This window comes from Musca vetustissima, unplaced genomic scaffold, assembly GCF_032173495.1.
Source record: "Musca vetustissima isolate MV318-11 ecotype Yass unplaced genomic scaffold, APGP_CSIRO_Mvet_v1 utg3273, whole genome shotgun sequence".
NCBI classification, from domain to species: Eukaryota; Metazoa; Arthropoda; class Insecta; order Diptera; family Muscidae; genus Musca; species Musca vetustissima.
The window spans coordinates 450,101-475,816 of record NW_026887631.1 but is presented as its reverse complement, the minus strand read 5'-3'; the positions used below and the strand labels follow the sequence as shown (position 1 = coordinate 475,816).

The 25,716-nt window shown below is 35.3% G+C and overlaps 1 protein-coding gene across 1 annotated transcript; it reads right to left on the bottom strand.

Annotated features, from left to right (window-relative positions):
* Window positions 1-2,827: 2,827 nt before the first annotated feature.
* Window positions 2,828-3,466, bottom strand: LOC133335262 (single-stranded DNA-binding protein, mitochondrial). The gene is made up of 4 exons (XM_061543552.1): window positions 3,434-3,466; window positions 3,289-3,373; window positions 3,118-3,226; window positions 2,828-3,047 (listed from the first exon to the last, which is right to left on the bottom strand). Exons 1-4 carry the CDS (start codon window positions 3,464-3,466, stop codon window positions 2,828-2,830), a joined length of 447 nt encoding a protein of 148 aa, XP_061399536.1.
* Window positions 3,467-25,716: the final 22,250 nt, after the last annotated feature.

Genomic DNA, 25,716 nt, shown 5'->3' with positions numbered 1-25,716 from the left:
TTGCCAAAAAGAAGTGTTAATTACAATTAGTTTACGAGCTATTCTATGGGGCTAATACCAACCAAGCCTCCTACTCTCAGCTGACGATTGGCACATGAATATTTGGTCACATTGCGCTCTCCACTAGAAGACAGTTTGTTTTAGGTGTTATGACGCCAATAATAAAACTGGTTTCGCTGAATGGGAGACATGGTCCCAGACTTGTTAAAAAGAGTGCAAAAATAGCAGCACGAGTGTTATTAGTTGTTGATAGATTACATTTGTCATTGCGACAAAGTAGCTCTTGCCCCATTAAAAATAGACATTAACAATTTCTTGTAAGACATGAATTGAATTTACTTTTTCCAACTTGCTTCTTGCTGCTGATTTCAAATGCGCACTAAATACCCATCACAATGGTGTCTGACGTCATGGACTTCATTATAACATGAGGCCTGGAAAAATAAATAAATGAAATGAATAACAAAATCCTAAGAAATTTAGAAATTAATATACAACATTTTAGGGTATTCCAAACAGTGGCGATATTAAATACTTTGCGTAAGAAAGTAATGATCACGTACAGTTTTAAATTGAGTTTGCTCTTTTTCCAGTTTTATCCAGGCTGGTGCAATTTAATACGAAGTGACTAACTTATTATGGAAAGTACACAATTCAGACGTAATTTACTCCTTCTTATTGTTGTTGTAAATCCCCGCAAGAAGACACTTTAAGAGATGCATTTATAAAATGTATAAACATATTTTGTTGACAGGATAGAATGTCCCGGATACTGAGTAAGATTTCTGGATAAGGCGTTTAATTTCCTATTACATGAAAGGATAAAAAATATAAATTCCAGCAATATTCAATTGGAACAACATTGATTAGAATGAAACTAATCCATACAAGACATTCAGTATATCAATGCCTTACCTTAATTCTATCGATGTAATTGTTATAAATCTGTTAATATTCATCGTATTCTCGTTTTGTATCTACTGTCATCATATATCTCGATTGGTTGAAATGGTGGATAAGTTATTCCGGGTTTATGCATCTCAACTCTTTAATCCCATTTAAATAGCTCCTTGGTATTAAAAAACTAAGTCATATATTTATCATGTTAGAACACCCCGTTATTATATTGGTATTTGATTTGTATTTGAATTCAGCACTCGATTAAACATACCCCAAAAGAGATTTACTTGCATACATTGCATATGTTTAGGCGTTTGAATTTCTCGAGCATTGCTATTTCATATTGTTGCATGTTTGTAATAAAGAATAATTTTACAAATATTATGAAGACCCAAATCCTATGATAATACCTTTGATTAGTAATTGCACATATGGAAAGTACTCTAAGCAAATTACAACGCTCAAAAATTTTATTCCTGAATAGTGTTCTCAGCGTAATATATTAGTGAACAATTTTGGGAATGTTCGCTGGCGATTTTGCTATTTAATGATCCATATCGCATAAGTTATAATTAAATTCGTAGTAGTAGTACTTTTGTAGTCTGGCCGATATATGTAAAAATGTATGTATGTATAATAATTTCGATGTACCCAAGGCTTATTTGCTGGGTTAAGCGACGAGGCCACCTGAAGTCTTCATTGTCTGTCAAAATTGTTTGTTTCTAGAATTAATAAATTAAAAATTGTTTTGTTCTAACGAAAATATACATGTGTATCACTTCAATTACGATATTGTGAAAGATATTTTGAGTTTTAATCCTGTTCTGGTTGGTATCTGGCGATTAAAAAGGGAAGACTATTGCATAAATTCGCATACTTATAGGCCATGGATGTTCTCACTTTTCAACAATTGGATATATTAACTAGAGGGTTATTTTTGGAAACTGAATCAATTCAACAGGAATATTTACTAAAATCTCAATATGTAAACAATGACACTGGCCAAATTAACACAAATGAAAATCAGGTAACGGTTACTTTAAACAAATGCTTTTAATATATAGTCGTTCTATTTAGTTGATGACAATACACAATTTCATGGAAATATTAAAATTTACTATATCAAACATCGAGGAGGAGCTACTTGTAATTGAAACTGATTTGATAAAGTGCGTCGATAAAATAAAAGAAATGGAAAATTCGCCACGTTGTGATATATGTAGTATCCGCAGAAATGACCGAAAAACTGAACGGGAAGTTCTCATAGAATTATTAGAAAATATCTCATTTAAAATATCCAAATTATCTGATTTTCCTTTGGGTATTGAAAACATTAAGGAATATTTTGGAGCACAACAGACTACTTACGATACTGTAAGTAAAATCATTTGTCATATCTGACTATAGGCCGTTATTAAGTCTATCTACATACTCAATACTTTGTAAACAAATTGTTTGTTTTGTTTCTTTGATAATGTATAATCTTTATTAATTTCTCAAAGAAAGTTACTAAGTAACAAATACTGGAAAATCAAACAAACATTACACATTTTTATTTTTGATAATGAATAATTTTAGGTTTTTCGTATTATAAATTGTTACCGTGAAATTCTATGCAATACAGAACGGAATATGGACTTGATTTCGGATAAATTGTTGGCAATAACCACTTTTCTAAAATGGAATCAGACTTGTTTTCGAAGACCACTTACAAGTGCCCATAAAAACCACGAGGTGCACAACAAATAACTACAAACGTTAGAAATATTTTTCAAATATACATGTAAATATATTTTTGTTTCCACTTTTGTACATACTCAGCGTGTAATTTAAGATTTTATGAAATATATGAATGATATACACTTTTGCGAATAATGAAACATTTTATGAATGATGCTTAACCTAGGTAAAAACAAATCAAATCTTATTAAGCTGTCTCTCGGAAAAAAATTACGTCATCGGCAACAACACTGGTGCTGGTCTTTTGATTGCCTTGTTGATCCGTTATTTCACCATAAGTGATTTTTCCTTGTACCATGGCTCTTTGACCTTTTTTCAGGTACTGCATTACAGTTTCACGCAAATTTGGTTTGAAAACAACGACTCGATGCCAGTCGGTTCTTTGAGCCCAATCGCCGTTCGCATATCTGGAGGTGAGCAAAAAGTACAATATCAATTATTTTCAATTCATCAATTACATAAAACTCAAGACCATACTTGTAATTTGTGTGAGTGGCCAAGGAAAATGTGACTACCGGATGTTCTGTGTTTCCTCGCAACTGGGGATCGGCACCAATACGTCCCAACAGGGTAATGTTGTTAATAGCTGTGTACAAAAACAAATGAATTAGTTACAGCTTCAAAACAGAAAATGCATTATTTCCTTACTTTTCTCTGTGCGAGTTGGGGGTTCGTTGGAACAACAGCGACTAATTGCCGGTATCAATGCTTTTGATGTTAAAATTGGCCGGATCTAGTTTTCAAGAAAAACAAGTAAATAAAACAAAATAAAACTTAAAGGGACGATACGTACCAATGCTCCAGTTTGTTTTATCAAAGAATTCATTGTTATTTTTTTATTTTAAATGCGTTCTGGTTACAATCGTAAAACACGAGTCACACGCGCCTCTACTTCTCTATCAGCTGTTTACTGGCAAACATATGAAAGTGATACCAAGTGCTGCCGAAAGTAAATAGAACAGTGCTGCCAATACAGCTTCAATAAAATTGTACAAAAAACATTATTGATAGTAAAATGTAGATGGCGACATTTATCAGCATACAGAGAACATTCACAAGTAAATCATAGATTTATATATTTTGCTATAGATGGAGCTAGTATTAAATTTTAGCTAAATTCCCATGTCAGTTTCCAAATCGCCCACCAAAAATAATATTTGGTAGACCATTGTTTTACATAATAATGCACATCTATTCGAAATTTTTATTTTTAATTGAGTACTTCATGGTTATCTATTTATTAATCTTGACTTATAACTTGGGTATTTCATACAGAACAAGACGTATTTAGTTTAGATACAGCTTGCGTCAAAAAAAAAAAAAAAACAATAAATGAACATTTTCATTTTCCGTCACAGCTTTTTCAATTTTCAATAATAATAATTATGTGCATAAAAATATTTCTTATTCTCGTGCCTAATTTAATACGTTCTTATGCAAGGTTAATAAAATAGTTCTGCTAATAACACCTAGATAATAGGGATTTATTTTATTCCACAATAGGAAGATATTATTTCGACGATTGCTATTTTATTTTAACAAATTACATACTACATATGTATGTATGTACATTTATGAAAAACTTTATTTGCATTTCCAAAGATATGATCTTTAATATAATGTAATTAAAAGCAATGAGCGGAGCCGACCATATGACACCTATAATATAATTGTCTTTATATTAAAGGACAATAGGTCTTATGTTATAGTCAGGTAACTTTTCCAGTCTCGGTTTGAAAATTTACGCCATAAGATGTATATTTTGTATTTTTCACACAACAATCTTGTTCATTGGACGATTATTATTAGAACATTCATTAAAATTATTTGGTCAGATTGCCTTTCCCGTAGAAATTTTGTGGTGTTAAGCTTGTAATTGTAACCTCCAGAGTGACTAGAAAGAATTCGGCCCATTTCATCCAACAAATATCATTAGACTACCATAGAAAACTATAGGCGTCGTCGTTGACCATAACAGGAACTTCATGAACAATTTCATAGCGATCAGCGCTATGCTCCCTAATGTGGTAATGGTACTACTAAAAAATAGCAAAATGGGTAGACCCCCGTAAATATTAACCAATAACTCCCGCATCCGAATCAACCACTCCTCTTGTGTATCGCTAACTTCTAACTAACTTCATTTTAAATTTCGTAGTTATCGGGTAATTAATAATATCTAAAGAGCGACCAAAAAAGCAGACAAAAAAATGTTTGATCCATTTCATCCCCTAAATATTAACCTATCATTACCAAATATATATATACATATATATATATATATATATATATATAATAATCTTCATTGAGCCGAACCGAACGTACGTACATATATGGAAACTGTTGCCAGGATTGGTCCATAACTGTTGCCTGTGCTGTATTTTCAAATTATAAAGGATATACGGACGAAGATATAACGATCGGTATATTACAAGGTTAGTCTGTTGAGGCCACACAAAGCTATAACCTGTTGAGGTCACACAAAGCTATAATAATCTTATAACAAAGTTGGGTATTGAGCCTCATAAAATTGCCCTCTATACATATTTGTTGAGGTTACTTAAATATTAACTAAATTACTTTTTTTAATCCATCTGCGTTGCTTAACTAACATATTCTTCGGCTAATCATTCGTTTACAATGATGCAGGATGAACTTGCCGCTTCTCTAAGGCATCGTTGTTTTTTGCATAAAGTCTGCGTGTGTGTGTGAATTTGGCCATCACCCTCATACATGACCATCTTTGCAGAGTTAGTAGATGCACAGAGTGGTGGTGGTTGTTAAGATGAACGGAATTGCAGTTTGATGGTGGTTGTGAATATATGAACAGGTTAAATACTTGCCAAACTTAGTACCGTGACTAGTCTCGAGTTTAACGACAAGCATGTCCTTAACAAAAAAAGGTATCGGAATAGATCAGACTATAAATTAGAAGAAGCGGCATGAGACTCTCATGCGAAAAGTCCACCCCCATCAAAAATATATGTACGTTTTAAAATTCACACACTTCACATAGGGATCCTTTTTTCCAAATCAATTATATCCTGTTAAATTAACACCAACTTTCCAAATTACCAAACAGACTATTTTTATACCCTCCACCCTTGTATGGAGAGTATATTAAGTTCGTTTTTTCATTGGTACCGGTATATATTCTTGACCAGCGTAAAATTCTATGACAATTTAACCAAGTCCATTTGTCTGTTGTAGCCACTCTAGCCTCTAAACAAATAGAGAGTAAGCCGTAACCCATATTTTTAAAAGGTCGAGAAATGCCTAAATTTCTTGGAAATTCGCCGTTTTTTGACCGCAAACTAAGTTAAAAAATAAGGAAGATATTCACCGAGTTGCTTTATCCCAGTTCATACGATAGATACATACTCCCAGAGAAACGTGTAAAATTTGGAACCGATCGGCGATATCTTCAAGAGTTCTTGAGATTTTCACTTGAAATTTTGCAGGGACATTCTTGAATAAGAGTAGATTCAAACTAAATTTTTGACACCGAGAATGGGGGGGGGTCACCTTTATTTGAAAATTTTATGTTTCATTTACTCTAGAAATACTAATCTACTAATAAAGTTAAAGGGAATCGCCATTCGCGGTTTCCGATGTTACAATGATCGGTCGATCAGCTCGGCCGTCGAAAAGAATGACTTTTTCATAATTACAAACTATTAAAATAGTTAATAATTAAAGAGCGGAGCTTATGAATTAAACCGCACCTATGGCCGGAGTTTATGAGTGAAGCATAAATATTAGACCACGCCTATGGGCGGGGGTTAAGAATTGGACCATGCCTATGGACGAAGCTTAAACATAAAAATCACGGAGCTTAATGATTAGACCATGCGTTTGGGCGGAGCATAGAAATAAAACCACGCCTATTGTCGGAGCCTACGAATAAAACATAGCCTAAGGGCGGAGATTTGGGATTAACACAAGCTTATGTGTGGGAATTTAAAATTAAATCATGCCTATGTGCGGAGAATATAAATTAAATTATGCATAGAGAGCGGAATGTAAGAATTTAAAAACGTCTATGGTCGTCCTCAAAACCAAATCGTGTTAAGAGATAGGAGTGGTCCATATCAACAATTCACGGCATTATCAGATATGTTATTGCAGCCGTAATAGTAAACCCACAATACATTATCAGCATGGACATCCCATGTAAAACACCGATAATATGCCAAAACAAACCTGAATATCTGCCAAAAAATACAACGATTATTTTCAGTAATCTCTACGTTTTGTATAGAACATTTATGTATATCGTACTTCGTTCTTTTTTGGAGGGAATTGGTATAGGCTATTCGTTAAAGCTTATTATACCCTACTCAATGTAATGTTGTAAGGGTATTATAACCCTGTGTTGCCTCAAGAGTTAGTAAAGCCGCGAAATGTTGGTCCTAGACCCACGTTTCCCCATGTCCGGTTCCCCCTTACCATACACATTAATAAAAGTAATACAGCCGAAATATATTTTAACGACACATTAGTTACAAAGACGGAATCCAATTATTTGAAATACAAAGAATAAACAAATATAAAATGTATATGCGACAATAAAAAGTTGATATATCCATACATATAAACCATTAGTTATAATGTTCTTGAATTTGGCTTTTTTAATTGCTGACAATTCTTTTAAAAAGAATTGGGTGTGCATAGCATCCTGTATAGGCCAGGTTTTTATTATAATCTCAATACTTTATATAACATCAGCTTCAAAAACATTTGTTTTTAGTATGTGTACATCCTTTAATGACGACGCATCAACTAAACACACAATGCAATAACGCTCCGACACATGCCAGCAGTTATCGTAACAGTAGGACCCGCCAATGTGATGCACATTTAAATGGAATTCCGTATGGCGAAACATAACAGAAACCATTCAACATTTCAATGAAGAACGAAATATGAATTTATGTGTGATCTCTCGCTTTCCGAATGGATCTGCAATGTGGTGTATATTCCACATTGGGAATTTCTCCAATGCCCTCAATATCCACCCCCATCTATCCAACCCAGGCATTTCATTTGGTCTAGAAACTATTCCAAATCTTAAAGACCTTAAAACAAAATCACAAAAAACCCTCCAGCCCGTGAGTGCTCACATTAAAGTGAATATCTTTCGAAACCTAAACTCGAATAGAAAACAAAACGAGCACAAAATAATACAAATGAAGCACATACATACAGACAAGCATACACACAAGCAAATGCCAATATGTATGTGTGTATTTCTGTTAGTCTGTATATCCCACATTTATGGTGAATGCTTGGAGGTTGGCAGTTGGATGGCATAGAGAAGGAAAAAAACCAACACAAAAATTACGACGACGACAACAACCCGACATCGAAAGAAAGAAACTATGGACGACGACGACTCTATGGCATGGAAAAACAAGCACCAGGCAAGCCAACGAGGCAGCCAGCTAGCTAGCAAGCAATACACTTCGAACGGAACGAAAAAGATAAGGGAGGGCCGCACAAGGAACGAGTCATTAAAGCGCACATCACACAGAGCACTGAGGCGGTGTCGTCATTATCAAGGTGCAAAATAAGGGTGGCCTTTGTACGATTTCTAGTATCGATGTACACAACTGTGGAAAAACAAACGTTAGCTGATCTGAGTAACCACTTATTCTCTTTTCGTCAGTCGTTTTCGATAGTGAATATTCAGTTACGCTCACACACTCACTCTGCAGTTTGTTCTGAAGAACATTGCCTAATCGAAATATAGATTTTAGACCTCAAGCGTCTTCGGACCATATGGGTTTCAGCGAATTTGGAGACTATTGGGAATATCCATCCACCGTCCGGGTGTATGATTGGCTGGTGCACGCCACTACTTTTGAAGGGAGTATCCAATGGATCCACCTCGTAATAAACACATTTAGCGAACCTGGATCATATCCGAACAGAGAACTTTCCATAATATGTTAATAAAACCCAGATCCAGTCCTCCCCCAACAAGTGTCAACAAGCAAACGAAGCATCTGATTTTATCAAAACTTTGCACATTGTAATATTTTTACCACAACATAAATTAAATACGAAGACCAAAAAAGAAGCATGATGTTCGAACAATGTTTGGATGGAGCATGACAGTTTTTTTATATTTACTTCGAGAGGGCATTGTCCGACGACATTCCCAGTTAATTAAAGACAGTGGTTTATATTTTTTCTGAAGATTAAGTGCTGATAACATGACTTTTATGATGAAATAAGTCGGTTACTTCAATTTGATGTGGCCATTGAAACTACTTTTGATGTAAACATCAGTGTTTCACTTCACGAAACATAGCGCCCCTTAAAGGCCCCCTTGTTCGTGTGTTTATTTCGGCACATGAAAGCCACACTCAGCGAATGGAAGCAAACGAACGATCTGAGTTAAACTGAACTGAACCGAACTGAAGGAAAAAACTCAGAAAACAACATAAGACATCACAAAAATTGTAATAAAAGCAGCTCTCTACGACACAAATAAAAACAACAACGCCAGCGACATCGAGCGACCGAGAAGAATAACATCGAGGCAAACAACATTGAATATTCCAGGGTTGCCACCACAACAGATCAGGGCAATCAAACACAATATTTATTATAACCACAGCACTAGGCTATCTTCATACGATTTAAATATGAAATGAACATTTTGAACAGCAGTCGTCTTAGGGATAAGAATGGTAAGTCTTTAGTCTTAAATAAAAACTAAATCAATGCTACGTTGAGGTGTATCGATCCACTCCGTCAGGTACCCCTCATAGAGAGAATCGTTATAAAAATTATATAAAATGTTGGTTTAAACTATGAACATTGTAATATTTTTATTAAATTTAGATGAATTTTGTTCTGAAAATGCTGACAAAATATATATCTAATAAAACCCGTCGTGTATCAGATTTGTTTGAAAATAGCCTACTTCATATAAATCGAATGGGAAATTCATGTAGTGCAATATGTGTACACCGGACTATTTTTTAGGCATGATTTCACTCCTATTGATACATCGTATTTGCGCCAAATCACAATACGGTGTGATTATCAATATCTTAGGAATCCGAATATTAATACATCTTACAGCATTGGCAACTCTGTCTGTCGTACCGAATAAACGAACTAAACCAACTTTACTTCACAGCAAAGCAAAACCAACAAACCAGCCAGTCATCCAACCATTCATTGATATTTTTGTACTTATATAGATGGAAGTAGGTAGGTATGGCTGTGTGTATGCACGCGCACAAGTATGTCTGTATGTATCTGAATATATATGTGGATGGTTCGTACGTACGTCAGCCAACCCCAGTTTTTTTTTTCTTTCAGATATAACAACGAACGTCGCATCAACTAACCAACCAGCCAGCCAGCACTAGGGCACAAGCAAAAGCAAGTAAACAACTTATGGAGGGGAGAGCGTACAAACGGGCATTAATGTTGATTTTTTTCATTTTTTCTCATTCGTAATCAGAATAAAATGAAAACTCACTTAAATGGGTACTGTGGGCATAATATTTATTATGAATCCATGTTCCATTGGTGCGGATGAATAAGATTAGAAGGATTTTGAGGAGCATTCTTGCACGTAAAAATAAACATTGACGAATAGGTTTCCGCAATTTTTCAACGAAGTTGTTTTTTACACGTCTTCGGATATTATTATTTTTCCTTAAACATTTTTGAGAGAACATCATAATTTCTTGCGATCTTTTTAAAAGAAATTGCGTACCAAGAGCGTACAAAAGTTTTCAATGATAACTTTATAAAAACTTAGAAATAAAAAATGAATGCATTAATTTTAAAATACAATAGGTATCAAAAATTACAGATTACAGACACATCATAATACAAGACATTTGTTATTAAAAAAAGTGATCAATGAAACGCTTTTTTTAATGTACATCAAAATCGTGTTTTCTTGCAACAAGTTTCGGAAATAAATAATAAATTACAGTTATTAACAATAATTTTGAATATTTATTTACAGTTACCATCATAGCAGCCCCATTTTGGAAGTTTCAAATCTCGCATATTTAATAAAATTTTCATCTCAACATTGGCGCCCAATTGCATTTTGAATCTTTCAGGTAGTGGACTAAAAGTTGGTAACTATGTCCGATGAATGCTAGTCCACTGAACAACAATAATAGTATCCCACTGTACTTTATAAAATATCGTAACTCCACTCCAACGTAAATGTCAAGACACACCAGAATAAAAAGAAGCATTTATGTACGACGTACGGACGTACTTGCTTACGATGTTATACATACGTACATATATACGTATCGACCGACAAACAAACGTTTCTATGTGCCGCATGGGCGAAGAACTTACCAAAGAGTATGAGCACATTCAAATATTCACCTCACCACCCTCCTCCCACTGTCATATCCCAATCTGAAGGAAATGCCATTCTATCCGAGTACACATTTTATGGAGCCATCCATCCATCCAGTCAGCCAGCCAGGCAAGCAGTCAGCCATCCACAGTTCAAGTACGAAGAAAAAAAAACTTTCTTGTACGAATTGGAATATGAACCTCATCGGATGGGTGGGATGAGTGGATGGATGATTGCTATACTATGTGATACACGCGTATACTTTTGCACAAACAAATAAACTCGGAAAAATGTAATATTGGCACAGTGAATAGAAAAGTCTTAATGTCCGACTTGCAGGTTTGCTCTGACTTTTTCAACTATGAAAAGTAAAGGTTTTCTTAGGGGAACCACCCCAATCTCGATTTTAAATTTTCAAGATTTTAGTGATAATTATTATAACTTCTCACTGGAACATCGAAAATCATTTTATCCTTGTTAATACGATATAATCCTGTCAACATTTGGAAGCGATTGGATTTAACAACAAAAACAACATATTCCAAAAGAACACTGTGCCGAATTTGCACCCGAGGTCTTCTTTAATAAACCAAAGACCATTCCTTCTATACTTTAACGATTTGCACTGACTGTTCAGTGTAGTTGCCAAATGTGAACCATAGCTTCCCATACACCACACCGAAGTTTTGCATGATGGTGGTGAGGCATCATTGAGGAGCGCAATGTCTTCTTGGTGCTAGTGCCTAGCTACTGCCTCTTGAAATCATCGTACGGCGACACAAAGCTATCTAGTTTTGTCCAAGGCAAAAGCGGAATTATTTTCTGGAAGGTTACCGTGTACACTACACTTCAGTGCGACAATGACTTAAAGTACAACTTTTCGTGCTCTTATCATCTTTGCAGTAAATCCGTAGAGGCTGAGATTTCGACCATTCGCAAAATAACGTACATCGAATTCGTCGTATTCTCCCCCAAAATACAAACTGTTTTTTATTGAGTTTTATTTCGACGATGCGCAGTTTACTTCGTCCCCATTTTTTCGTTTTGTTTGTTATGGACGACAACAACAACAAGACGATATTGATGTTGTTGTAGCTTTTGCTTTTGGAGATGATGATGTTTCATGGCTGGTTCGTAGAATATTCGTTCTGTTTACAAGTTTGCAAGGTTTTGTTGTTCGCAGCCGGAGTAAGAAAGTTAAAATGGCCCATCTAAGAGGAACCTTATCGATCGACAGAGGGCATTGGTAGTTCCCACACAACGTCATAAAGGTATTCATTCCCACATTCCATTTTTGTATTTTGTGTTAACACATCAGCATGAAGTGTCGAACTGATCCCTTTTGAAAAGAAACAAAAATATATGTGGCAACTATAAATGCTAGAACCTCATTAACGGAATCCAAAGACATAGAAACCGTAAAGACTCGACAAAATGAATTTTGACAAAATAGTTTATGAAAAAATATCCAGGGGGAGTCAGGCATAACAGAGGCATGTTAACAATAAAGACGCAAATACGCGATAATGTGTGTATAAAATGTAAATAGAATTAGAGATCTGTACTCAAAAAATATGTCTTTGTTTTATAAGCTTGCAATATAGCGTTTAAAACGTTTAATATTGTTTGATCTGTTGAAAATTGTTTACGAATCAATTGTCCTATCTTTATACTTTTATGTCTTTGCGGAATCGGAGGGGGAATTTAAAACACATTTCTCCATAGATAGTCACAATATTGTAACTATTGTGATAGATATGATTAGGATATATAATACGTTTGGAATAGAGCTGGAGGACAATCGTAATCCTGTATTGCTACGAACTTTGTTACTCGCCAGTTAATTCGGTCAATTAACGGAAAGATAAACGGTTGCATCAAAATAAGCTAGGGAATGAGAGCGAAAAAGCATTCGATTAAAGAATAGGAATAGGCCTTTTTAACTAATTCATTCCGGAATGACGAAACTCTAGTATTATACTCTGCATGCAGAAGTTGTGTTTTAGATAATCTATACTCCATATGGAATAAACAATATAGCATGGCTTATAATTATAAATAAAAATAGGATTTATGTTTTAAAATGCTTATTTATATTCTAACATAGATCCCTAGATCAGAATAAGTCTGAGGGATTACGTTATATGTGTGTGGTAAATATCCCACAAATTAATTATTTAACAACCGAGTGTGTTTCTGACAGATAGGTACACTTGTCCTGGCATTTGTGTAATATTTTGTACAGAATTTACTGGGTATGCGGAGTCTGAGTAAATTAAATCGCAGATTCATTTCGCATAATAATTAATTTTAGACTACATTGCTTACAAGAATTATTAAGACATAGAGGTCCACATATTTAGACGACATAGTAACATTTGGACCAAATTGGAGGCGCCATTCGCTTTTTGTAAGATATAGTTACCAGAAGGGTGGATCAAAACGCCCCATCGTACAACTTAGATCAAGTTCGGAAAGAGTATTACACATTATTAAGATTTAGTTCAATGCTGCTTAAACGGGATATACATTACCCGCTTACCGGGTTTATGAGAATTTATTTGACAATTGAAACCCACTGGGTTAATGAAATCCGGTTAAATGTAAACGTACTATTAGACAGAAAAATATATTTCAATTGGGTAGAACAACTTAGTGATGTAATATTGGATATGTTTCCGAAGTGAAGATTAACTCTTCTTTGCATGTTATTTTCCAAACATGAAGAGCATATATTAAAGAAGTAAAAAAGTGTCAGTCGGGGTTGCCGTCAGACATACACCCTCAACATATGGTTTACGGAAGTCTGCGAACTTATACACAGGTTTTATTATTCGTTGTATAAAAGATATATGTAGAGGGACACTAGAATAGGTTGCCCTATAGAACCCATCTTCGCATTTAAAGTAGGTTTTGGTACAATATTGCGAATGGTTACTCAAATGGACCGATGGGTCCCATCTTCAAACTTGCTATAGAGTTGGAAAAAATACGACGAGGTACCAGAAGGAGTCGTTCGATATTCCCCATCTTCGAATTTAATTTAAGTTTGGAAGAACTATTGCGATGAACAAAGTTAAAATCGGTTACTCCCTTCGAGGGTTATCGTGCGCACCAAGCAGAAAGGCGGAATTTGTCAATCAACTACAAATAATTTACATTCAACATCTGCAAATTATCTGTTCGATCACCCCAATTTCCTCCTTGACATCACCAACAATGATATGTTGCGATTCGTTCGGTAACTTTAACTTCCTTTTATCTAAGTGAGATTAGTGAGTTCGATACATGGACAAACATTTTTTTCAGATATCTTAAGAATATTGCTTTTCCCAAAAATACTTTTGTTTTATATGCATTTTAGTGTCTAACTACATATCACAATTGCACATAGTTTCCCTGTAAATCTTTGGCCTGTAGGTTCGATCCACATTTTTTTAGAATATGTATTTCGTTCTAAAGTAGAGTAATCTTCGAAGAGTATTTTTTAAATGCATTGTTTGTGACATTTTTAAATATTGAATAATGATCCCGCCATCTTAACTGCTGAAACCAAGTGGCGGTGTTACCATACGTAGATATTGGCGAAAACCAGATAGAAATGCCATTCTCTGATGCCGTTGCGGTGGCGTCTGGCAATTGTAAAACGTAAACGAAAACAAAAACATCAATAGCAACAATTATACATCATATTTACACACTCACACATACTCACTCGCGCACTTAACAACAGAACGACAGCAAATCGAAATGGACAAAGAATCGAATGCGTCATGCGATGATACATTCCTCAGGTCCGACAATGCCGTATTCGTCAGAGTGTTATTTTCAGAGTACTAGGAACGAAGAATTCAGATGAACGAACGAACGTATGCGAGCGTTGCTGTATCCATCCAGGCCGAATGAACGCCGACGACACAAGCGGCACACAGCGGAGTGATACACCCCGACGCTATGACTTCTATGGAATATCAGACAAACAAAAAACCCAATGGAACAACGAAATTACTATAAGCGTCATGGTATTTGTGTGAAAGAGTTTTGGAAACAAAAAAAGTGATAAACAAATTGAATATGAACAAAAAAAAAATAAAACAGACGAAGTTAACAATATCAATTTCGTATAAGTTTAATAACGAAAAAACATGGCCCATCTTAAAATGTAAATCTTATATTCTGAAGATATAGATGTCTCATTTGTTAGACTATTAGCTCGAAAACATATTTGGTTCCGACTTATTTCAATTTACGAAAAATTCCGCTTCCATTCACAATTTAAGATCGTTTGCAGTAGAATTAGGTCCTATAAACGGAGAATATGCCATACAACAGCTTTAGTCAATACTTCACATGTCATAAAAGTGACTTTTGAAATTATTTTGCCCAACCAACGAACATTTTTGAAGTATCAGTTACCAATCATTCTTTAATATATGTTATAAAATCTGCCTATTCGAAATAGCTCGATTTATCAGCATTCATACCGCACACATTTTATTACAATACCCCCAAGTAGTTCAAAAGTTATGGCACAAAAACCAGTCTTAATTTTTTTTTTATTTTCGCTATTTTAATCTAATGCATCAATAGATGACGCTGCGATCGCCAAATCGTCAGAACGTATCAATATATTGGTAAAATTAAAATAACTTTTTTTACGAATTGTAATATTTGGAAAATGTAAGCGGATGACCAGCTGTGCGGATCACGATAATAATTGGGTTAATAGTTCTACAAAATACGGCCAAGCGTTAGTAGGGAGCTTTCTACGATAAAAGAAAAAGGATCCTTTAGGTTTTATATAATCGTGACAAGTATTGCCTTGACAAGTATTTGTTAATCGAGCAATCGGTAAAAAAGTTATAGGCTGTGGAAAACTCTGAAGCGAAACCAGTAAGGAAAGGGGGACGGGGCCGACTATATTATTTCGGGTTACACAAGAGATTTTCCTACGATTCTTATATAGGAACTTCTTGAGGCAACATAGTGAGGCCGCAGTTTAAAATTTGATCGGTCAATACTATGATTCCTTAACCCAAAAAATATATTTTCTAATCAACTTTTATTTTTCATTCCTGGTTATTGTGACTTGTATACGCTCGGATTTCCGTATAACGACATCGAAAACGACCAACAAATAATTTGAAGGTATGGCAGGCCCGCCCACCTGTAAACCTAACTATATATTTTGGAATAATGCTATCATGTTCTATTATCAATCATAAAGTTTTACAAGGAAAGATGGCTTAAGTTGCTAAGAAAATTATTTATTAAAATTAATTTAGACATATTTCTTAAACGTTTAATAAAAAAAATGAAAAAACGAACATACTAAAAATATTGTTTGTTTTTATTTACGTATTCCAATGCGGTAAGTACACATGCCCCTACGGGTGCGATATATATTTATGTAATGACGTCACAATTTTTCTTTCATCTGGTTTTGTGCATTTTTCGGGCAAATTTCACAAAAATACCAGGCGCCCAGAATAAAATAGAAAGTAGCCCCCCAAAAAATAAATAAATAGAAAAATTTTAATCTTGCAACGCCGTACTAAGAAATTACAAAATTTGTAGCATACTTTTAGGAGCTCGATTTTTTTTGCGCGGGTGGGGTGTTGCCAGACCAAAAAATTTCGAAATTTTTATTTTTGGCGGGCAACTTGCTATTTTATTCTGGGCGCCTGGTATTTCTGTGAATTTTGCTCAAAAACGTTTGGGTTTTTTAAATTCATTGTGAGCCGGGGTTAGACGTGTGTCGTTACGATTTTACAATTAAATGCTAAGCAGATAATATTTCTAAGAAACGAATATTGAGAACCCTCACTAATTTTTTGACATCAATAAATAAAAAAAACATTTGAAGTATTTGTTTTTATATATTTTTTTTTATTTCAAGTACAAAGAAATTAACTATCTACTTAATAGTATTTAATACAATAGCAGTGTGCAGGAATGAGTAGTGAATGAAGGCAGGTTTAAAGAGTGGAGTGGATACTTCCTTTCGGAAATTCCACAAACATATCAGGCATCCAGAAAGGCAGTTAGTAAAATAAAGAAATTGATAAGCTGCGGGCTTTCACCTCCGCAACATGTAAGAGGATTAAAATTCGCGGCAAGATTTTGAGGCTCATATCAGGAAATAGCTTTCAAAAAATCCAAATTAACTGTTTTGGTAATCCTTGAAGAAAAAAATTTTCTATAAAAATCAACTATTACAGTTCTAGTAATCTTTACAGAACGTTCTTAAAAACGGTGCACAGTGGGAAAAAATACCGATCTAGCGCGCAGAAAATAAAAAAAAATGAAGTTGAAGGAAACTTTAAAATGTTAATGCAGTTTTAAAGTAGAGTGTTGAGAGTACTGAAGTCCGTATAAAATAATTCGAATCAATAAGCTAGAACGGAATAACGGTACATTTAAAATAGAAATTTTTTCCAATGTTAAAAATGGTATTTTTTGGCTATAAAATTGCGATGGTCGTGTGCATTCTGTGAATATATTATTATAAAATTTTGTCCATTTTTGATATATAGTATTGGTATTTAATTAAATGGTATAGTTATATAACCCATAAGTTATTTTAATTTAGGTGTTTCGGGCTAAATATATGTAAGGTCCGTTTTTTTACATTCCTTCAATTAAAATAGGGGTTTAGTATGGAGTGCAGTCGAGTTCAGCGTTGATTTTTGTTTTATTTTTCTTGTGTGTCTGTCTAGAACATCATACTAATTTTTTTCCTGCGACTTCCTGCGACTCTCGGATTTATGCCAATTTTTTTTTTTAAATGACAATTTGGTGTAGGAAGCTTTTTTTAAGGTTTTGTTTAAATAAAAATAAAATTTTGTGAATTTTGTTGAAATAATTGATCAAATATGACTTGGAATAGATTACAGCATAGCAGATAAGAAAAAAAAACAAGTTTTTACCTACATATATGGTTTTACCTACATATATGGTTTTCGCTATAAGCAAACGGAAATTTTGTGCGTGGAGGTGGAGTTTATCGACTTTTATTATACCTGTTATGGGTTTTCCAATGACCTCACATGCAAGGATTCGATGTTTAGGATGTATATTGCACATTTCATACCGTCTGGTTTTGAAAAGGTGGAAAATTAATAGCTCCGATCGGCCACTTTTCGAAGAAAGGATGGCACGTATCATTAATGATTTGAAGGAAGTAATGCACATTATTGTTGACACACCTAAGTCAATACCCGGAACAACAAACGATGGCAATACTGCTAGGCGTTTTTTAGCCAACCTGGCTTGACATCGTCTATAACTGGTGTTGATGAAAAATTAATTAAAAATTGTAGTGTCATCCTTTCAACCATGGCCTGTGGATATACTATTAACGCAGATTCATTTGAAAAACTTACTGAGGAAACATTTATTTTTTTCGTGGAATTATACCCTTGGTTCTATATGCCTTCAAGCATACACAAAATATTAGTGCATGGAGCTGATATAATTAAATGTGCAGCTTTGCCCATAGGAATGTTGTCTGAAGTAGCCATGGAATCCAGAAATAAGGACTTTCGGAACTACAGGGAACTGTCCACCTGAAAAATTAGCCGTGAGGAAACAATGAGGGATCTTTTCAATAGGTTGCTATTTTCTTCTGATCCAAAAATATCAAGTTTGTCTCGTAGTACATCTCTTAACCATCGATATAATGAGGCACTTAAACTACTGGAGGATCCAATGCTACCAAATAATTCAGATCAAAACTCGGATTCTGAATGTGATTAGTATTTAATAAGTAACGCCTAAATTTTGTAAAATATATATAATTTAATGTTTTAGATATGTAATATTAACAATAATAAAGATATATATAATAACAATAGTATTCGCCCTTACCCCACTTTTTACCCTCCAAATGTTTCGGAATTTTTGAAAGAAGCTCCCATTTTAGGAGTACTATTAGTTATAACTAAAAATGTTGCTTATTTAAAAATGTTTCAAATACTTCAAAATAGCAATTTTCACCTACAAATTTAAGTTTTTTCTACAAAAAAAAATCGGCGCTTAATGGGTTAATAAAAATAAAAATTGCCAAATTTTTTCATAACATAATTAAAATTGTCCATCTAAATCTATTCTTATCAAAAATATCGATAAGCATACAGTAAAACATCTACTTTTATTTTCTGCGCGCTAGATCTGCATTTTTCCCACTGTGCGGTGGCGCCTATTTTCGTCGAAAATTTTACTTAAAGAAATCTATGCCAAAAGAAATGTTTAAAAAATCATCACTTAAATGAAATAATTAGAAAATTCCTGCTTAGAAAATATTATGAGACCTGTAAGCGGAGCAGTATAGTCGGACTTGGCCGACCATATGAAACCCTACACAACTACCACGAAAAGCTAACTCTGCGGTTTTAAATTCTGAGCCGATTATAGGTGAACAACTCCACTTTCTAAACTGGGCATTTTTCAAATCTGGTTTTCTCGAGGCAAATATTTACGCTATAAAATAAAAATTTTGACACTTTACGTTTTGGTTTGGTTCACCGATTATAGGTGAACAACTCCACTTTCTAAACTAAACTTTTTCAAATCTGGTTTTCTCGAGGCAAATATTTACGCTATAAAATAAAAATTTTGTCACTTTACGTTTTGGTTAATTTGGCCCTCGTAATATTGACCTATCATCATCTAAACAGTCGTTCCATGTATTTGGTCAGATCCCCTTCACCGTAGAGGGACTAGAAAATCTGACAAAATAAAAGTTTTCTGTTCATTGCACCCCCTGAATATGATATTCAGGGGGTGCAACTCACCAAAAGCTATAGGCGTCGTCTTTGACCATAACCGGAAATTCATGTACACTATCAAAGCGATCTGCGCAACGTTTCTGCCCTCTTTAAATATTTACGCATAACTCCCACATCAGAGTACATACAGCCATATAATTGGTATCAATTTGAAGGTCAAAAACTCCCCTTGGATACACTATCAACTTCTCGGGTATATGTCCTTCAGGAGTAAGTATATACGCCCCATATTAAAAATTTTGTAATTTTCCACACAAAAGTCAAGGTCAATTTCACCCGCTAAATATTGACCGATTTTCTTCAAAGTAGTCATGCTCATTCCTTCCTTCAATTTCGTGATATTCGGGTCATAACTGTGGCCTGTAGAGCGACCAGAAAAACAGACAAACATAAAGTTAATTGATCTTTACCAAAAACAATAAGGGTCTTCATTGACCGCAAAATTTCGGTCATTTCGTGTTCACAAATTATAATGGACAGACGGACGGACACACATGTCCAGATCGACTCAGCTAGTCGAGATATGATCGGTATACTTAAAGGTGGGTCTAGGACCAATATTTCGCGGCATTACAAACTCTTGGGGCTGCACAAAGCTATAATACCCTGACAACATTGTTGTGTAGGGTATATGTCGCGCTGATCGCCTTACACGAAGTTCCGGCTATGGTCAATTTTTGGGTTATAATCAGATGATGTTTAGGGAATGAAATGGAACGAAAACATTATTTTAGTCTTTTTTAATGTCATTGCTATGGCCAACGAAGGAGTATGGCCGTTTTGTGAGTATAGCCGTTGTGTGACAAAATGTGAATTGTATGGTGTAAACGTTAAATCCGGCAAACACGATTCGGAGAAGTTGCCAGTGTAAGAAAGATGTTCTGTTGAGCTTCACATCCGGCAACGCCTCCGTTAATAAATAATTCTGCATGGCAACGTATTTACTGCACACCGTTTATAGGCGGGCTACTAGTTAAGCGATCCATTTCCATCAATGTCAGACTTTTGAAACTTTTGAAACCACGAAATAGATAACCATTTATGAGTGTGGGCATTAAGAAAAAAATACTTTGGCTTCAAATAATATTGTGTCTGTAAAATTTTGCAACACGATAATATTATAACATTATTAAAAGATAATTTAAACTACAAATTAGAAACTATTTTCCATTTATGCGCTTAAAACTTATTATTTAATAATCCAGCAATGTGAACCGATTTGAATCAAATTTTGAACATGTTTTTGGGATACATCTTCATCCAAAGGAATTTGAAATTAAACTAAGTACAATTTTTGTTATATATTTGCAATTAGAAAAAAACCCTGCAATAGTTCTCAACAATACGAGAAGAAAAAGTGTTGATCCACATACAGTGTTGTATTTTGCACAGTCAAAATGTGGTGGTGTGTTTTTTAAGCAGATTTCAAAGAATTAATAAAGAACAATAAGAACAACAGGAGCAACAATGACATATAATATACCCAATACCGAGCAACTGTTCAATTCCAACTGCAACACTGAAAGGCAAAAAATGCATCCTTGGATTTAAGTACATAGGGTTGCCAAGTGGAGCTTTTTTTCCTTGTGTTGTGCTATCGCCTCATCGCACAGCAGCACCGTTCAGCGTTGTCGAGTGCTGCTACATTTTAAACATTAAACACAAAAATAACAACAACAATAACAACTGAAAAATTCAATAACGGTCATGGCAAAAACTAAAATCAACCACTGAACCAACGAAACGACAACGAAAAAAGAGAAATACAGGGTGACGTCGTGTTTTTCGTATCAACCCCGTCCCCAGTGTATTGAAATGTATATTGAATTACGACAAGAAATAATGCCTGGGAACCCTGTTTTTTTTTTGTTTCTTTTGTTGTTGTTTGCCACCGCACACATTCACATTTCATATTCTCTGTTCAATTTGAGCAAATGCGACGAACATGAATGTAGAACTTGAAGTGAAATGACTGTTCGCCAGCTAGCTTGCACGTCAGTCGAACTGACTATGAAACTGCCGCAATATAACGTAGAACAACCACCACCACCATCGCCAACAGCACTATTCTATTGCTGGCAGCCCAGCCAGAGTTGCCTTATTGAACTTTTTTTTCGATTTTTTTCCATTTTTCGGTGATATTTAAATATTTATTGGAATATATCTTCAAAATCCTTAATAATTTATATATTTGAACCGCTCAGTGTACACATCGATTAACTCCCTAAAATGAAAACTTGAGAAAAGCGGCGATCAAATGTAATCTTTATTATTCAGGAAAGATATAAATATATATATAGCAATATATGACTATATCAAGGCCTTTGATTTTCAAAAAGTGGAGTCAATCGAAGTGTGCACTGAACGCCTCACAGGTAGTCACAATATAGATATACCAACAATTCAACAGCTTAGTCTTTGGATGGGTAATATCAATACCTGGTATGTAATAATTGTGGTTTCTGATTGGAATATCTCCACGTACAATCTTCGTGAATAGTCTAAGGGATTTTCAAAACGACGAAAAGTATAACTTCAGTGGCAACACTGATGTGTAGTACCTAATAGACCTTCTATCCAGCGCCAGACCAAAAAAAGATGCCACCCACCAAATGACACAGAACTATTACTGCCCACATCAACCATTCCACTCGGTAATGCTGGCAGCCATTACACTATGACACAAGGCGGAAGGCACCGGGGTGGGGAAGGTGAAGATGATGACGGCAGCAGCGGTGACGTTGACGGCGATGACTATGGTTACGATATTGAGTTGGTGAGTTAACCTATTCACCATCTAGCAAGGTAAATATAACATGAACACACTCACTGACACACACACCATTATACATAGTTATATACGGAATACAAACACACTCACGAGCATATTTAAGGCAAAATGTAAAAATACGAATTTATCGAACCGACAATTCAACCCACCGCCCCCATAGTGTCTGCAGTCACTACAACCAACGACAATACCAATTGTTTCAACTGACAGACGGTCGGTCGGTCGGTCGGTCGGTCGGTCGGTCGGTCTGACTTTACAACAGACTGACGAACCGAGACCAAAAACCATACAATACCGAGCGAACGAACATTGGGGGATGCCAGTTGATTCACAGTATGGCAATATTCATTGTGTGTGTGTGTGTGTTGGTGTGGATGATGCCATTGGTGTCGGCCTGTCTGTCTGTGTGTGTATGTTGATACAAATACATATGGGTTAGTCAGTGTGAGGTCGCAAATGTCTGTGACTCACTCACTGGCAAAAGGATACAGATGCGATTGCAGATACACATTCAACCCACCATCATCATGAAGAAGAACAAGCAAACCCGTGCAAGAGGGGGACGATGTGGCATACAACACAGCCCGTAATAAACCAATGACACACAAACGAACACACAGACATAGTGTATCTAACTAAAACATTAGAAGAGGAAGGCAAGGATACCAAACCCCTCGACAGAACAGTAGCCAGCCATGGCATCCTTGCTCGGCTGCTCCTTAGTCTTCTTCACTGCCTTGTTTTCATCATTTGCAATTGTCGATGTCGTTGCTTCTGTATCAGCTCCTGCCTTGGATCCGCAATCGACTTCTATCCTTCGTCCTAAACATATTAAATTTGAAATAACGACGATAACAATACAAAGGGGATAACAGGCGCCCAAAAATCGACTCATCCCGCAGGCCAACAACCCCTCACACATACACACACACAGCTGAGCACCCTGGCTCGTTCCAACAATCCATCCAAAAACACAATTCTGTTGGCACACAAATCCATGGCCGACCAGACAAATGCAGAGGCGACGAACACAACAACGCCAGGGGTACGAAGGCTATTGCGAATTGCCAGACCTGGGCTGGCAGTGAGGGAAAATTGTTGATTAAATTTCTAGCACCACGCCATTGCCTCGACTTGCCATGTGAAGAACGGACGACCAAAGGACGATGGTGACAACGACAATTGATGAAAATGGAATACCGTGTGTCGGTTCAAGACCATCAAGCGTGGTCGTTTTGCGTCCGTGGGTCGGATAGACGGACCAAGAGTAAACATCGTAAAGGGAATCTACAAAAAAGGAACAACAACAACATAATATTAAGACACCGTAATGTAGATAAGGACACACAAACACACACACACACACTTGCATACACAGGATATCTTCTAATGGTCCAACTGATGCAAAATTAGAGCCAGACATTCGTACACATGGATGAATGGTTGTAGAAGCTGGATATGGATGGTTGCTCGGTTGGAGTGTGTTTGTTGTTGTTGTTCAAGGATATTTGTTGTCTTTGCGTTTAGATGAAATGTAATGTCCTCTCCCCAAATACAACAAACTGTCAATATAAATATGTATGAACGTGTGTGTGTGAGTCTGTGTAAGGCTCTTTGTTATTAATAAAAGAGCTTTTTATGTGTGTATGTATGTGCGTTGCGAGTAAATGTATACACTTTGAAGATCTTTAAAATATGCATATGAACTTAAGGAAAGAAAGCTTTATGACCTGTCCCGGTCCAAAACAATTGAAAAATGATAGCATTTTCATTTATTGACAATTCATTTAGTATGGGTGAACTTTTTAAAGATCGTTGATCCATAAAAGTGTGAATTGACCTTCAGATCGAAATTAGGCATTTTCTTAATGTTGGTCTTGGATCCATTGGGATGATTGAGCCTTGGAGCAGACTTCACGGATTCCAAATAAAATACGAATCAAAACGCAAGGGATATGTATATCAACATACATAACTCAACAAACAATCAGAATCGAATACACATAGGGGTTTTCAATACGGATTTGACAATAATGAGGATTAAATTGTGGTTGTCAACTATTTCAGTAAGAAAGCTCTACATTTTCATCATGGCAAAGGACATGAATAATCAAATTTGGTAATTATTCTACCAAAATATAGAATTGTTTTCATCGCAAAATTATCTTTAGTGACGAAACTCATTTTTGACTCAATGCGATAGTGATTGAGCAAAATATGCATTACTGAGACTCACAGATTACTTTGGACAGAATTGGAAGATAGGAACATGGGCACCATGTGATTTTAAATGAAAGTTGACCAACCGTTTTGGGAATACCATTTATATGTAGCCTCCAAAATGCCAATTGCCTTGGCATGTCCATATACAGGGTTAGTTTTCATAAGTTTACAAATACAACAATAAAAAACCATATATAAAATATATTCTATGGGACCTCCCGTATGTCGCTGAATCAGGACGGCATGTATCCAACAATAAGCACTTCTAAAAATACGTTGATGCCATGAATTAGCTGGGCTTTGTTGTAAAAGATAGTTTTGTTAGCCTTTGCAACAATCTGACGCAGACCTGATTTAAGCAGTCAGACGCCATTTTGAACTTCAATATGCTTCTCTCCAAACGTCACAAAAAATATCTCACTGATATTAATATCGAGAGATGATGTTTTCTATACTCTAAATAAGGAAAGAAGCCACAAGTATATATTAGGGCGGGCCAATTTGTATGGAGCAGAAAAAAATCGATTAAATCCAGCCCCTAGCAACTTTGGTGAAGTAGCCATAGGTCTATCTCGATTTTCGAGTCTCCCACTTTTCAAAACATGTTTTTTCCCTATAACAATTTTTTGATTAAAAATTAGATTTTTTTTATAAATTTTACCGAAAAACTTGTATTTGTTCTCAGAAAATAGACGAAAAATAGTTAAAATATGTATGAAACGCCCTCTGGCGGTGGTCATAGTTAAAAATAAAGATCAGAAATGAATTTCTCGAATTTTGAATCAAAATTATGTTATTGGGGAAAAAATCATTTTATGATAAGTGGGAGACTCGAAAATCTAATTTCTCTCTCTCTCTCTCTCTCTCTTTATAGAACAGTGAAATCATTGATAAATTGATTAAATTTTGAAAATCAAATA